Genomic DNA, 16,678 nt, shown 5'->3' with positions numbered 1-16,678 from the left:
GAGGGACATTTATGTAACAAGAATCGACGGTTCGTTTACTCCGGCGGAATTCTCATTCGATATTTTTGTCATCTCGGCGATATTTCAAATTACGAAGCTGCGCGATAAACAACAAGCTTCTTCGACATTTTCGCCGATCGGAAAACTCAACTGTATATATTCGTCCGCTAGATATCGACGCTTCGCTCGAAGCGAATTGATATAATTAAATCCGACGTTGCAAAATATCGTGCGAAATAAAACGATATTATTTCTATATTTTTTCTCTTCCTCTCTCTCTCTCTCTCTCTCTCTCTTTCTCTCTCTCTCTCTCTCTCTCTCCTACCTTCCTCGGTTACAAAACAAACAGATGCGGTTCGATGTATCTGACTGAGTAAAAGCGGGAGCAAAAGGTGAATCGAAGCGCATGGTCCGTGCTTTTTTTCTTGTTTCTCCTTCGTGGACGTGTGTCCGTTTACTTACGTATCTCGTTGAAGTAGAACGGGAAGTCCCCGGTGACGGAGCAATTGAGACGCGACTTCAGGTAGGATGTCCACCTGTTACGGAAGCGATGCGGCCCGCCCCGGTCGTATTTACAGACTCGCGCTACGCGAGAGTACACGGCCTGCGAATGCGAAAATGACGTCTCGTAAATTTCACCGTGGGAAACGCGGTAAGGCGAGATAATTTCGTTCCCCAAAATGTGTCGCGTCAGAAGGACGGCGGAGGGAAAAGGGAACGTGGGAGGAGGAGAGTCCTAGCTCCATATGTAGTTTTAGTTTCAGCTCGCCTTTCTGTTTCTTTTTCCGCGCGAACGCTATTAAAGCGATGCGCTCTCGTGTCCGTGTCCTCCAGGCGCGCGGAGGAGCGCACCGTTAAAACTTCCTTCGTACCCTTATATAACGCCCCGTGTTTTCCAGCGGGATACGATTTCGGCGAAATACAACCGGGCACGTAAAGGGGATAAAACGTAAAAGCGGGGACGTTTCGGCGGTGAATTTGTCGTGACCTATAATTAAAATAGAACTCGCGCGAGATGCGCCACGGCGCCGCGGCACGTAAACGAATATAAAGCGGGCGGGGAAACGGAGCGCGAAGATTTCGAAGATCCCGGGGAATAATTTATTATACCCCGCCGAGATTATAAATTTATTCCGAGCCGCATAAAATCTTCTCGCGGCGTTCTCTCGCCGCACAGCGACGGCGGCCAAGAGTCGCAATCTTTACCCATAATACCCGTCCCAACTTTTTCCCCAGGATCCGTCGGATTTATCCTCCGCTCGCCTCGCCATAAAATTATGCGTCATTATCAGAGCACGGAGAAAACTAACTCTACTCCCCACAGCGCAAGCTCAAGCTCAAGCTCGGCCTTTGACAATAAGCCTAGCCCGACTTAAGCTTTCGTCCACAATGAATCCGATGCACTCGCAACTTTCGCCGTAACGTCGACGACGGCTCGTCAAACGGAATCGTTTGTGTGCACGGCAAAGAGAGGAAGTGACGAGCCTCCGAAAGCCGATTTTCAATGCGAAACGATGGACGAAAGAGACGTAATCGTCTTACCGGACGTTAAAAATTGTCTGCGACGTACGGAGAGCAACGGCCGCTCGACTCCCGCGGAACTTTTGTACATGTTATCTACCGACTGATCGACTCGCGAGACTCAACTTTATCCGCGCGATCTTCTCTCAACCACTGCTATCCGTTTTGCAGTTACCCGTCAATTCGCCCGACCGAATATCGCGACAATTCATGGCTAGTCGGCGACTAGTACTCTTCGTACATCATTCGAATTTCGACCGTCCAGCAACGCGGCAGAGCAACGCGACGCGAAATGCGATGACGCTGTTGAAAACCTACGGCTCGTCTTACTCCAGTAAACACAAACTAACAGCAACGTTACATCAATATTGCAGTTTCTCACTCAGCCATGTAAATGCGGTGTAACGCACACGTTGCACACAATCGTACACATCGCTGAGTGAGAAATTACAACGGCGACGAGATGTCGTTGTTAGTCGCTGTTTACCGGATAGTATAACACGGACCTTCAGTGTCTCACCGTACATTTCTCTTCGTACATTTCGGAACGCACACGCGCAAGGATGTTATTTCAGAGAGGATAAACGATTGATTTAACGATCGCGGTGTAATGCGTGGCGCACGTTTTCCGTCTTGTCGGCGTTTTTCGGTTTTCAAACGTTGAAGGGATAATTCACATCTAGCGTATATCGAACCGCCGGCGACTGTTGTAAATAAATCGTTATATTCACTTAATTTTGCGTTTGTAACGTAACGACTTCACAGGCCCTCGATTCAGTTTCGTGGCGGAATTGAAACGCGCGGAAAAGGACTCGGTCCGTTTCGCGGTATACACGTCAACAATATGTTGGACGTGTATTAGGTGTACAAATTAATTCGGTGCTTTTTTTCATGAAACTCAAAGTTTATTCAGAAAAAGAAGTAGACATTTGATATTTGAAATAATCTCGATTATTTCCGATGGCTCTACTCCATCTTTCGGGCAATTGACGAATGCTCTCGCGAAAGAAACTTGGTTTTGACTCGACAGAGCCATCGATGCTCTTTCGGACTTTGTCAATTGTGTCAAAGTGCTCATCAGCCAGGCGATGTTGAAGAGACCGAAATAGATGGTAGTCCGACGGGGCGAGATCTGGTGAATGAGTGAAAGCCGCGCGAGGGAGAACTTCTCAGCCCAATAGATAACGTCTTTAATCCCTTTTGCGGTATGCGGTCGAGCGTTGTCGTGCTGCAAAATCACTTGCCCATTTCCGTCAACAGTATAAGGGTTCTTTTGCTCCAACGCATCGCTCAAACGATTAAGTTGTTGATAGTACTCCGTAGTAAGTAGTCTAACCAGGATCCAGCAACTCATAATGCACCACGCCCTTCATATCCCACTCAGATACTCAGCGAAATTTTTTTTTGCATGGATACTGGCCTTCGGAGTCGATGTCGACGGTTCGCCGGGTTCTACCTGGGTTTTTCTGCATTTGGGTTTATCGTATATTAGGCATTTTTCATCATCCGTAATGATTTTGTACGGAAAATCTTTCCTTTTAAATCGGGTCAGCAATGACATTGCCGTGTCAAATCCTTCCTCCTCGTTTCCCGGGTCGTGGTTGTGCGGAACCTACCCTCCTTCTGAATTTTACCGAGTTGGTATGGAGAGATTAACTTTGGCCCTTCGAAGTGAAAGTGGTTTTCGAAGGCATTTTTAGCAAGGAACAATGGGAAAAATGGTAAAAAGATTTTATCAACAATATTAACGCCAGAAAAACAGTAAAAAATTCTTTGGTATTTGTCATTATTAATAAGGATATTAAATATAACGACATATTTTAATTAACGAATTTTAAATAACGACATAATTTAAAATAAATTTTAATTTTAATTTTAAAAATATGTAAAAAAGTTACGTTCTGTTTACAAAAGTAAAATACAATAATCTACAACTGCCAAGGATGTGTTTTTATTGATTTCTGAGAAGAAAATTTTTAATATTACCATTTACGATTTTTAGCATATATTACCTTGCGGAGAGTTCTTGTTAATCTTTTCAGTATTAATTATTGATATATTGTAGAGACTCATCCATTTTTAGTAAAGCGAAAATTTAAAAGATATATTCATAATGCGTCCTACCTTGCGTAGGAGTTCTTATTAATCTTTTCATTATCAATATTTTTAATATATTGTAGACTTATTTTATATTTAATAAGGCAAAGATTTAAGTATATTCAAAATACTTATTTAGACTAAAATATTTTTTTTCCTTTTTTTCGTTTGTAGTGTTACTTATTTCAATATCTGTTGACCGGAGAATTTTTTACTATTTTTTCCACACTTCTCGATAAAAATTTTTCCGAAACTCGCTTTCATTTTGAGGGGCCAAAGTTATCATAATCGTGCCGCTGATGTAGACAATGAGATATGCATTGTTGAGTAATTCCGAGTTTTAATGCAAATTTCTGCTGAATTTGAGCAGAGTTTTCAGTCAATACTCGTTCGAGTTCCTCGTCGCCGAATTTTAGTGGATGACCCGGACGTTGTCGATCCGAAAGGTCAAAATTTCCATTCCAAAACCTCTGGTATTATTTTTTACACTTTTTACACGTTTTATGTGTTACAGCGTCTTCGCCCAGGGTGGCACAAATTATCTCCGTAGCTTCAGCAATATTTTTCTTTAGTTGAGATGCAATGTCACACTATTGTTTCTGAGGTTACGTCGCCTGCTTCGTCAAGGCACATAATGTTTTGAGAACTTGGTACATACTTGCAAACCGCTAAAGAGCGGGAAACTATTTAGTTTTAAAACGGAGCTACGAGGCACCGAATTAATTTGTACAGCTATAATAAACCCCTAAGAACTACGACGACGCGATTGATCGTCCGTGATTTCTTACCTTGCCGCAATTGATATATTCTACAGCAGTCTCTCTGAAGAAGAAGTAGACGAAGTCTCCTTGGGACATGGAGCTCACGAAGTTCGGCGCTGCAATTAGAATATGTGGCCATTACTAACTACTATCGCCCTCGTACGTTCGCATTGGCGAGGACGGGCGCACGCGCGCGCGCGTGCGCGCGTCTCGATAGTAAATGGTGTCATAAATTCCCCTTATAAATAAATGAACGTAATAACCACCTACTGGAACGCAATCGATGGCGTGTAATAAACTAGACAACATACAGCACCGCGAAAATAAGGGGCGAAATCTCGCCACGATTTATTTAAAAACTCCCATTTCTACTCGCGGCGTTGTTTCGCGCAGCCGGACATTAATTTCTCCGCGCGTCCCGAGTGTCTCGAAAAGTTAACGGATCACGCCGCTGCCGCTGCCGCCGCCCCGCGAGCGCCGCGGTTATTTACGTTAACAATCGCCTCCCTTAATTGCGCCATTAATCTCGACGCGGTCGCGGTAATTATTTGAACGTTAATTACGTCGATTAAGAGCATCAAGATGTTCGCGTCGTAAGTAGCAACATCGCACATCGGGGTCGGTTATTATTTCTCCGAAATTGACGCGCGATCGCGACTCCGTCCTCCTCCCCCTTCCCCCCGTCCCGCTCCATCTTGCCCAAGTGTCTCTCTCCGCGGCTTTTATCGGTGGAATAACGAAAATTGGACGCGTAAAAGTTTACGACTGAGAGTTCAAACTACAATAATAAGACGTCGCACGTCGTCGTCCGGGCTATGTATCACAGTCGTTTTATCCACACGTGTAACGATTTGCCCACACATATGCGCACACATAACAACATACCACACACACACACACACACACACACACACATGTACTCCCAGGCGACATCCATCGTCAATAGACCGGCTACGTAAAAAGAAGCTTTTTATTTTTCTCTCGGTTATTTCAACGCCGTCGTCGCCTGGTAAAACGTCGCCACGTCGCGGTTCCGCCGCACCGGTCGGTCGCCCGATAAAGTGGGAAAACTTTATCGATTTATTAACTTGACAGGGTTTTCATAAGCTTCTTAGGATTCATAAAGTAATATTAATCTCGCCGTGCCACGTAGGTATATCCGAACGACCCGTCGCTCTCCGCCCCATAAATTCTCCTCCGTTTTACCCCACACCTACCCCCGTGAGCGAGCGAGGCTCTTCTCACGCTCTCACTCTCTTTGTCTTTCTTTCTCTCTCGCCCTCTCTCTCTCTCTCTCTCTCTCTCTCTCTCTCTCTCTCTCTCTCTCTCTCTCTCTCTCTCTCTCTCTCTCTCTCTGCCTCTCCTCCGAGACCTAACCTTTCGCCGTCTTTCTCCTCTCCTCTCTAACTGTCGCCGGCTCGCTTCCCCCTTCGCATCCCTTCGTTTCCTGGCCGCCACCTCTGGCGTCTCCACGTCGCGTTTAACTGCACCTCCGTCGAGACAAAGTGCCGCGGAAAATTCGCGACGGCGGCGGCGGAGACGAAGGCCCCGAAAGAGAAACACTTCCGTTCTCTTCGCCGGTCCCCCCGTATCCTCGACGGTCACTCCGTGACCGATTAGAAAAATGCACTTCCGGTCGACGACGCGATCTGCAAGCCCGGACGGTGATGTCGGCCGGAGATTCTCGATTCGCGATTTGCCGCTGTAGAAGCGAGAACGGAGCGCGAGCGAGCGACGGTGTGGGGCGGCGGCGGGATGGAATTGAATTTTCGACGGACGGAGAGAAAATCAATATTGTCCAACGGGTGGAGAAACTTGATTAGCGCTCTCGTACACCGTTCAATTAAAATACCCCGACGGACTGGGGCTCCGTCCGCCTCGAGCAAAGTGACGTATCAATTTTAACGCCGCGACGACAAAGATGACGTACTTTGAAGTTTCCTGTAATACACCACCGTGCTGCGCAACACCGAGAAAGCCAGTTTTTAATTTATTAAATCCACAAAGGGAGAGAGAGAGAGAGAGAGAGAAAGAGAGAGAGAGCCCGTCCGTCCGCCACACGAGCACAAATTCCCGGCCAGACCAGAAATCGCATCGCGCCCGAAGAAGCGCGAGAACTCCTTGCCTCCTAAAAAATCCGCCGCGTCGACGACACGCGTTTACTTACGCGAGAAAGCGCCGATCGCGCGAGCGCGCGTGCCTCGCGATAACGGCCGAATAAGAGTGAAATAATGGCCGCGGTGCGTCTCTCTCTGTCTCGCGCGATGCGCGATATCCGAGATTAGAGAGCGCAAGCGGGCGCGTATTACAATCCCGAGACGGCAAATTTCGAGCCCGATGGGCTCGCGCGCACCCGCCCATCGTTACACGAGACCGGAAGATCCGCGGAATAATCTTGGGCCAAGTACCGGGGGAGAGCTTACGGAACCACGTACACGCGCGGTTAATCTCGGAATTACACCGTGTGGATTAGGAGACACGGCGCACGGTCGCGGGCTCGATCGCGACATTTCTGAATAATTTCCCAGGGAGCGAGAGCGAGAGGGGGATAGCACGCGCACTCCGTCGCGCGGCGCGTTTTCAAAGTCGACGTGCGCTACCCGAGCGAAGTTCGCGTGTAAATATTGAATCGAACTCGCAGTTGAACTTTAATGGACACGGATATGTATTATGCGGGAGCCGTCGTGACTTTCAAACATTCAGACACGCGTCTGCCCCGGCTGCGTGATGCGCTTCCCGCTCGTCTCCTTGGCGAGCATTCGATAACGGAGATATCGTGACCGGGTCGATAATGGACGGCGATCGCGGCGTGATCCTGAATGATTAATACGCTGATGGTAAAAGCTCGGCAAGCGCGACAGAACGAGCGACGTTGCTAAAATGCTGCGCGTGATAACGACGACGATGCGGCGGAGCTGCGTCGAGTCGCGGAAAACGCCGAACGACGCGTAAGAGATGTCTGTCAACTGTTGCGAAAGTTCGGTGCAACTTTACTCGCCTCGGGCAACTGTAATCCAATAATCCTTCTTCCGTGTAAAATTACTTGGATATATGTATGCGTATGTGTGTGTGCGTGTGTGTGTGTGTCTGTGTGTGTGCGCGCGAAGAGAGCGTGGGTGTGCTGATAATTTTTATTAAATGTCAGCTAATCACAATTCACCCATTCTGAACTTTCCTTATTCTTTAGCCTAAATAATGTGAATCTCGGTAACTTTGTCCCGTAAACTTGCGCTTTCGATAAATGCGAACATTGTCTTATTGTTAAGAAATGCAAAGTTCGCAAAGTGTTTGAGACTGAGTGCCGATACAGAGGCACAAACTTTCAAATAATGCGAATAAAGGATCTCTTCTCTTTCCCTTCCCCTTCCTTCTCCCCTGTCCCCCTCCTTCTCGCTGCAACTTCTAGCAATTAGAAAGTAACGATCGAATTAATTGGATCTCGGATTATAGGCTATCTATCGCGTCTAATTAGCTCGGTCTAATCGTTGCTCGATCTCGCGACTTTTAAAATCGCCGTTTATAGAGACACTTTGTACCCGGTGTATTGCGACAGAACTGAAAGGCAGAGTTGCAAATTTGGCTCTGCCTTAATCCTTGAGCTCGAAAAATTAATAGAGAATCTGGAAGTATAGCTATACAGATTACCGTCTTATTTTAATCCTGCAAATGATCATTAATTGCCATTTTTCTCAATCTGAGATCTAAGAAAAGACTCTGTATGTAAGAGAATTATTCAAGATATTGCATTAACTCAATATTTTTTATTTACATTTAATCCTTACTCTTAGTTTCTCCCAGCAAGCAATGTATCAATTACACAGCTTGTTAAAATTCAAATAGAGTATACGCGAGAAACAAATATTAAATAATTTGGTAAAAATGGCAAATGGATAAATATAATAAAACAATAAATTCATTTTTTATACAATTTTTTTATTTTCATTTTATATGGACGTTTTAAATTCTGACAAAATTTGGAGGTTCAAAAGGGGTGAAAAAAAAGTTGCGAGGACAAAGATAGCAGTTGCAGTTACCCAACAGTTTTCATAGAGATCTAAATTTCAAACTCGGCACAATAACAAGAATAAATGAAAAGATGCACAAATCAGTATTTGCTGGCTTAGAGAGAACATAATTTAAATTAGAACTCGGACGCTTCCAATACACGCTACCATTAAATATCACTCCAAACTAATTTTTCCTGTTATGTTTATAGCAGAGTATATGCGATAATTAATCTGTTTTATCATAATGTTGTCATTATTAATGATGACTAGTGTGAACAAACAGTTATAAAATTAGTACTGGTCACTGATATCATAAATATATATGAATACTTTTTGTGCCTTGGAAAATTACTAGTTTTCGTTACTTTACTAACTTTCGTTAACTTCGGAGTATAAAATATTATTATAATTTATAAGCTTTTTTTGACATATTGTTAAGAAAGAGAGACTTTATCGTGTATAAAAATGATTGTTTGCTTATTATTTATTATTATACAGAAATAAACTATTTCCAGGAAAAAATTCCTAATGTACAACCACTGTAATTCGTGGCGTTTCGGAAAAAACTTTCCAAGAAGGACTGTTTTTATAGCGTTGATTGTTGCGATCTTTCGGCTGCCGAATGTACGTGTCATCGATAGGCGGGCGATGATGTTTACCGCGCCGATTGTTTTGAAAACGTCGAGGTCGCCTGCTCTTCCGAGGTTGTGAAATAATCGATTATCAAATAATTTCGAAGAGTGAAAAATAAGACTCTGAACGTGTGAAAGAGACGGCAGAGTAAGCTAATCAATTGCAACGTCAAGATAGAAAGCAACAGCTCACGTAGTGTTACATCTGGAGGTTTTCCGTGAATTTATCAGGTTTGACGGTATTAAAGGCAGAATTAACGAACCATAACGAACTGTCGGCTCGGGAGCGAGCAGTAATTAAGTAAATTAAATGAAACCATCGGACGCATAACGCGTCCGCGCGGGCGCTTCTACGACAAACACATTATCTCGCAATTCTCCGGGTGGACATTCGCCTGGAAACAACGTTAAAAATCGCACTATCCTCGCGCGTTATCCCTCTCTTGCTGCGCATGGCGCGCGTTGTATGTCGCCGCCCGTTAACGACTGATTATAATCCCCGGCGTCGCTTCGGCGCGGTGAAAACGAATATCCGCGGCTCGCGATCATTAACCGCCGGACTACAAACCGCGCACTTGTCGCCGTCGAATTAACGGCAGCTGCGCAAACTGCCCGAAAATGAAAATTGATATATCCAGAATCGCGCGCGGCCGTTGGCCGGGCGATCGGCGCGGCGCGGCGCGGCGCGGCGCGGCGGCGGCGGCGACGGCGGCGATGAGTTAACCGGGGCGACTTTCAATGTAAATCAGCGCGCGCGATCATCATTAAGCCGTCATCAATCATCCCGACGCGGATAGCCGATCGATATGCGTGATTTTCACTCACCGTTCAGACTCATCGAGTCGTACTGCTCGGTCTGCAGCGGCTCCCTGTAGATGATCGGGTCCATCCCCGCGAAATCGGCGACCGTGCCGGTGTAGAGCTCGCCGTCCACGTAGACGAAAGTGCTGTTGTGCTGCGGGTCGTACGGGCACTTGGCCTGGCCGGGCTTTTCCTTCACCATGGAGTAGTTGCCCGCGTGCACCATGTAGTCGCGGCACATGGGCTTGAAGGCGTTGGTCGCACACACGAACAAATTGTTCGATCCGGTTTTCACGAGGATACGTATGTAGTTTTGGCAGTTCTCCTCGGGGGTGCCCTTAACCACGCACATCTTCACGTCGTTCTCCGTCGAGTACCAGGTCAGCCTTTGCTGCTCCGTCAGGTCGGTGAGGCTGAGGTTGTGCACCAGATTTCTGAAACGAGCCCGAGTACGACGGCGTATTTTAAGAGTCCGGAGCTTCTTCTCTTTGGGGAGAAACGCGCGAGACGCCGAGTTTACGTCGTGAATGGTCGAAAATGAGCTAGACCTTCGTGAAGAGGGAGCGCGCGCTTTATAAATTTTGCTCTTCTTTCAGCTCGTTCGAATTGATCCAGATGCGCGACTGAATCTCAGAAAGAGGGAGAGGGAAAGAGGGGGGGGAGGAGAGACGATGGTTAAGTCGCGTTCTCGGTCGCGTTCAACGGCACGAAAGCGTCTGGTGGAAAATTAGCGATTCGTGATTTGTAAATCTCGATGCTTTTTGGATCGTGGCTAGACTTGAATGAGGACGGAATGATGATTGATGTTAGTAAGTAGGCCGAATCGTATTTAGAAATATGTAAAGGATTTTCAGAATCAAAGATACTCGGTTCGCCGCTCGGCAAAGGTAAACAACGATTGGCATGAAAGAGGCAGATCTGCGAAAAATATAAGATCTATAATTTGAAGTACCGTTCTCGTGCTATTTGTCGTACCTAAACAAATATCTGTTATATCTAAAAATATATTTTTCCCAAATAAATATTAATACCTATTACGGGATTGACAACAGTTATTCTCAGAAAACTGACAGAGGATGTTGTATTATTTAGCAGAATCTACTATTCTAGGATATTAGTTTTTCCAAAAAAATGCGCCGGTAATGTTCTTCCAAATGGAATCGGAGAATACTTTTACGCGGACCGATTCTTTTCCTTCGCTCCGTATTTGAATAAACAATTCACAGCTGAGGCTTATCGGTTTCCATTGCAAGTTAACTTTAGCTTCAATTCCAAGACGATCGATAACGTCCAACACGAGAATCTAGCCCTGCCAATTCTATTATCGCAACAAAACGCTTTCGATCGATGTCTACCCCCACTCTCGAAATTTAGGAAAACGCGCCTATATCTATGGTTATCACTGTAGACACTGTATAGTAAGAATAAACCAATGTCTTCTTATAGAGAGAGACTCTGGAGATTAAATACAAAAGGACAGGAAGCAGGTGTCGTAGCTTTCTCTCTCCGTTCGCGCATGCGCAGAGAGATACAGATATACAATACGTGACATACGTGTGATGATTTAAAATATTTTAAACTATTTAAAAATACTAATTCTCTACGCCGGAATTGTAATTGATATATTCAGCTTTCATTCAGCTCTCAATTGCCTCTCCACTCTTTCTCTCCGATCCTCTCTCGTCGGAGAGAGAAGGATGCACCGCACCTATCGTCCGTCCTTTTTACCTGATCTTCAGGTTTCGAACCTTAAGCTCGATCTTATTCTTATTATGTCTATGGTTACTACCGAGCTCGAGTTCGGTAACTTTAAAGCCCGATCCATATACTATCGGTTCGCTCACAGTCCGGTCACGCTTCGCTCTCAGTCCGATCAAATATTCTTTCACTGTTTATAACGTATCCAAACTAGTGGTAACGCTCAAGTTTTGGTCCGAACTCGCTCCAGCAACGATCCTTCGGAAGAATATTTTACCGCAGCGTGATGAAACTTATTCGGACCCGCACCGATAGTACGAACAGGCTTTTGCTTTCATCCACCGTCAGTTCTCGCAGTGTCGATTCTGTCAGTAAATGGGGATGTAAAGTTAAATATTCTCCTTCAGTTTTTCTATCAATCAAACTAGGATGAACTCACATTTTGATCCTTTTTTATCTGTCTCTCTTTGCTTTATACTTTTCACTTTCTCTACCTTCATCGTCCCCAGTGCCACAGCAATTATGATTAACTCTTCTTCGGAAAACAACGTGATTTTTCGAGAAAAATTTATAATAAACTTGACGATAAGGAGGTAGAAAGTATATTGATCGTCTAGGAGAACCGAGAGTGGACAGATGAGTGACTCGATAGTATAAATATTTTAGAAATACGATCGGACCATGAGCGAACCGCTAGTGTGGATCAGGCTTAAAGATCCGTAATCGGCGAACAAATTGACGTAGAGTTATGACACAAAAACTAGTCTTCTTGTCTTTCTTAGTCCTTTCGACAGAGCAAAGTACTTGCCGCGTAGAGCCAAGCTGCGACCGAGAGCGACTGTCGCGAGAGCACTGGTGAAGCTATTGTCATTGCAGTGCTTTCATATTTTCAAGTAATTTTCCACCTGATATACGTAAAAACTACTACTAACAAAAAAAATTAAGTTTACTGTTACATAAAGTCCACTTTATTAATAGCAAAAAAATGAATAGTCGCCGACTGTATAGCCAAAGTCCATCCTAGCCGAAGAGTTAACGGGCTTTGACTGTACTCGACTGTCTCGACGGCTACTCATTTCATTAAAGAGGTTAATTATCGTTTCCGACTCAAGGGACAATGGCGCAGCCGCGGATGTAACTCGGGAAATACCACACAAGCCGTGACAGTTCTCACTCGTGACCAAACCGCTTGAATTCCTCCGTGCTCATCGTCATGGGACCAACAATGGCTCTAATCATTACTCGCTTATCCCAGCACTCGTAACCATTGATATTTCCTTCATTGTCGTAGCGGATCTCGACACGGCATAGCAAGTATTCCGGCGCGCACGTTAGGAGAGAAAGAGAGAGATGAAGAGAAAGAGAGAGAAGATAAAAGTTTGTCCCCTAAGTTGCGAAGTTAGGCGCCTAAAGTACACGTCGACGGCTGTGCGCGAGCGAGTGAGCGCGAGAGGGAGAGCGCGAGAGAGAGAGAGAGAGAGAGAGAGAGAGAGAGAGAGGGGAAGCGGCGTTCTCGTCCCAAGTTTCGGCAGTCGATCATTAAACTCTTCTTCGTTAAGCGGCTCGCCGCGTAGAGAAGTGCTTTAAAGGGCAAGAATCTGCTCGCGCGCGCGCGCGCGCGTGTGTATATTTGTATGTGTAACGTCGCGCGTACGAGCGCACGTTTACCGGCTACGTTATAATCGCGAGTTAGATCGCGGGACGCGCGCGATCGTGCCGTAACTACGTCATTAACGAGCAAGAAACACACATTTTCGTCCCCGTGCAGCGCGCGCGCGTATCGTCGCCGGCGACGTCGGCGGCGGCGCCGCTCGCGCAAATCGGCTGAGCAATTAGTGTAATCCGATCAATAACGAACGAGCCGGGATATGTATCGAAGTTCATTCACGTACATTGCGTTTAATCCGCGTACGACCTAATTATCGTCGCTTCTGCCGACTGATTTCAACGTTGCGAATAACGCGCGTTCGGCACAATACACGAGACACGGAATTGATTTATCCGCGTATGCGTACACCCTCAGGGGAGCGGCGAGAGACGGCGGGAACCGCGGGGGCGGCGGTGAGGGAGGAGGAGGGGAGGGGGGGACGAAGGGATGAGATAAAAAAAGAAGCGCGCTAATCGATCGCGCGCGGGGAGGAAGCGCACAGGGCGAGTCGTCTGAATACGTTCTCTAATGACGAGTCCAAAGGCCGCATTTGCGAGCGCGGACGCGCATATCCTTTACGCGTCGCGATCCCACGTTTGCAATTAATTGACATTGTGCTCGCCCCCGGGAGCACCCGCTACGCCGGCGCAGACGTTCTCCTTGATAACTGTAATTGAGATGCGCCATGCGTGTCGCTCACCGCCGCCGTCGAGATTCGCAGAGTGACAGCGCGCGAATCGGGCTGGGGGAACAACGTTGTTCCGTTATGGCGGCGTGTTCGGCGAGGTGTGTGTTTTTCGCGCAATGTCAACGCGCGGAGGCCCGTGACGACTTAAGGGCTGAATTCGCGTCCGGTTATCGGCAATCGATCGAATATGGTCGCGATAATGTGACGTCTATTGTTGCGTTTGACGTGATTAATTATGTCGTATCACGGGCCTGATGCTGGGCAGCGACGATTTAATTATGCCGTGTCGAGCGCGCGGTCGCTTGTTCTATCGTTCGCCGAGCGTTATGCGACTTAACGGCAGGCTTGATTGGGGTTAATTCGGCGCGTTCGCGGCGTCGCCGAAGATGGTTCAGCGCGAGAAATCCCGCGGCAGGCCGGAGTTCGATATTTCTACTTTGGTACGCTGATCTCACGCCCCCCTCCCCCGCCCCCCATCCCGTTCTTCATAACGCGCATAACGTGCGATAAAATTATAATAGAGTTTGAAATAGTGCGAGTACCGGAATATCCGGAATAGCGCGCGCGCGCTGATCAATAATGCACTCGAAGATTGTATGTGACACGATTATCGATATCGTTAAATAGGAAATTCGCAATTATTCAGCGACACGCCGCGAACGAGTACGCGGTGATTTATCTATAATTAATACCTGCAATTGGAGCGGACGTCGTCTCCACGTCGTCGAAGCCGGAGTTCGCAGATCCGTCCCGCAAAGTTTACCACTTTACGATCCTCGATACATAATTTCAGGATCGAGATGAAAAAGCGTTGCCGCTCGAGAAACGAAAAAAGAGACGGAGGGTGCAAGCGACGCAAAGAGGGAAGGGGCAGAGAGAGAGAGAGAGAGAGAGAGAGAGATCATATTTGGCAAATACTTTTCGTCCCGTTCGTCGACGAAGTGCATCGACTGAATTTCAAATCGACTTCGACAGTCGACAGGAGAAGTCGAACGGACTGGATTAAAAAAATACTCGCGGACTTTCAATTTACACGGTGAAACGAGTTTACACGGAATATATAGGAAGGATTACACGGTTCGATCTCCTCCCTCCTTCTGCTTCCTCTTCACTCTTTCTCTTGGTCTTCCTCGAACAACGTCGGGATCACCTCGTCGATTTCACGCGCTCGAGCGGACAGAGGCGCAATAATACGCCGGCGGAGAAAGGTAAGCTGGCGGGCGAACAGCGGAACGAATGAGCGAGAGAAGACGCCACGGAGAAGAAGAAGAAGAAGAAGAAGAAGAAGAAGAAGAAAAAGAAGACGAAGATGAAGGGAAGAAGCGGGAAGGGCGAGAGAGAGAGAAGAATAAGAAGAAATAGAAGAAACGGCCCTTTAATTAAAGCACTCGCTCTAAATGAATCCTCTATTTACCTTCCGCCGACCAAAAGATAGTTCCCGTCCCTGAGCACCAGCCGAAAGTAGTCTGTGTGCGTCTCGTTTCCCGTAAACCTGAACACATCCTCCGCACCTGGAAAAGAAAAGCAAAGGAACGGCTTCATGGTTGGTTTTTGTTCTATCGCTTGAAAAGTGGAATTACCTTATTCATCTAATTAGCCGTCGGCGGCGGTCGACGTTGCTCTTTTGTGACAGTCGACGACGGCCTGTCCCTTCTTCCCACTTCCCTCCCCCTTCCCACCCGTCATTCCGTACCCGCGCAGCGGTCGGAAGTCGACCTTAATAAGCGTAATAAGTCTCCTTTGGACCGCGCGGCCCGATGAACAATGCCGATCGATCATTAGCGAATCAGCCGTAAGCCGGCTGAGCAATCTGCCTTAACTTGGCGATCTGACTAAAAGCAGAGGGGGCGCGTCTCTATTATCCGCTAATTATCCATCGGTTGTCGTTCCCGCGCAAGGCTCACCACGCGACATTTCGCGCGCTCGCCAGCGGCGGCGTTGGCGCGTCAGCGTCGATCCTTGGATTAAAGCGTGAAGAGCTGCATATAGCAGCGACGAGTCGGACGCGGTGACGTACGGGCGTTTCGGTCGTAGCTTTTTTCCGCAGCTTGAATTTACCGATTTCTCTCTTCCTTTCTCTCTCTCTCTCTCTCTCTCTCTTTCTCTCTCTCTCTCTCTTCCTCCCTCCCTCCCTCCCCCCCTCTCTCTCTTCTCGCGTCGAGCGCTCTGGACAATGAAATAATCGCGTTTAATATCCGCAAAGCGAAACATTAATGGACGCCTCGCTAGGTCCCGAGCGTAATAAGCAGGAATTTCCGGGGCACTCAATGCCGATCGCAGCAATCTCGAATCCGGTGCGTGCAATTCGGGTCACATATAAACTGTGCACCGCCACCGACTGCGCCGTGCATACGCTGCAGCGAGGGACTTATTAAACGCGTCATATTAATGCACCATATGGCATGAGAGATATATATATTATATGTACATGTATGTATATATCTCATATATATATATATAGAGAGAGAGAGAGAGAGAGAGAGGAGAGGTGGCGAGAGAAAGAAAACTGAAAGATCAGTCGCGTTTAACAAGTTCCTCGATACTTGCCGACCTGTCTCTCCCTCTGACGCCGCGCAGTCGTAAAAAAATGCGCAAAAAGTGACACGGAACTTTGCCGAGCGTCAGACCTAGTTTCCCCGAAATGTCGATATCGTTTATTTCCCGCGAGCGCACATACGCGCGGGATGACGGCCGTCGAGTTGCAAATACATATCGAGCACGCAGCCTCCAACGCCGCGCGCGACCTCGTGGGATCGCGACAGTGACGATCGATCGGTACGCAAGAGCGGGAAGAGGGGGGGGGGACAAAGGGGCGCGGTACAATT

At 47.0% G+C, this 16,678-nt stretch overlaps 1 protein-coding gene across 2 annotated transcripts in view; it reads right to left on the bottom strand.

Annotated features, from left to right (window-relative positions):
* The window catches only part of Sema1a (semaphorin 1a), a 239,092-nt gene that overhangs the window by 9,736 nt on the left and 212,678 nt on the right, over positions 1–16,678 (bottom strand). For both annotated transcript variants that reach the window (XM_011148839.2, XM_019843462.2), the window contains exons 2-5: positions 15,268–15,364; positions 9,844–10,253; positions 4,407–4,495; positions 463–604 (exon numbers count right to left, since the gene is read on the bottom strand). In XM_011148839.2, the coding sequence (XP_011147141.1) occupies positions 463–604; positions 4,407–4,495; positions 9,844–10,253; positions 15,268–15,364 (738 nt within the window). The remainder of the gene's footprint in view (positions 1–462; positions 605–4,406; positions 4,496–9,843; positions 10,254–15,267; positions 15,365–16,678) is intronic.

The sequence above is a fragment of the Harpegnathos saltator genome, unplaced genomic scaffold (genome assembly GCF_003227715.2).
Source record: "Harpegnathos saltator strain DR-91 unplaced genomic scaffold, Hsal_v8.6 scaffold280, whole genome shotgun sequence".
In the NCBI taxonomy this organism is placed as follows: domain Eukaryota; kingdom Metazoa; phylum Arthropoda; class Insecta; order Hymenoptera; family Formicidae; genus Harpegnathos; species Harpegnathos saltator.
The sequence above is the reverse complement of the archived record's forward strand: the minus strand, read 5'-3'. Positions and strand labels throughout refer to the sequence as shown.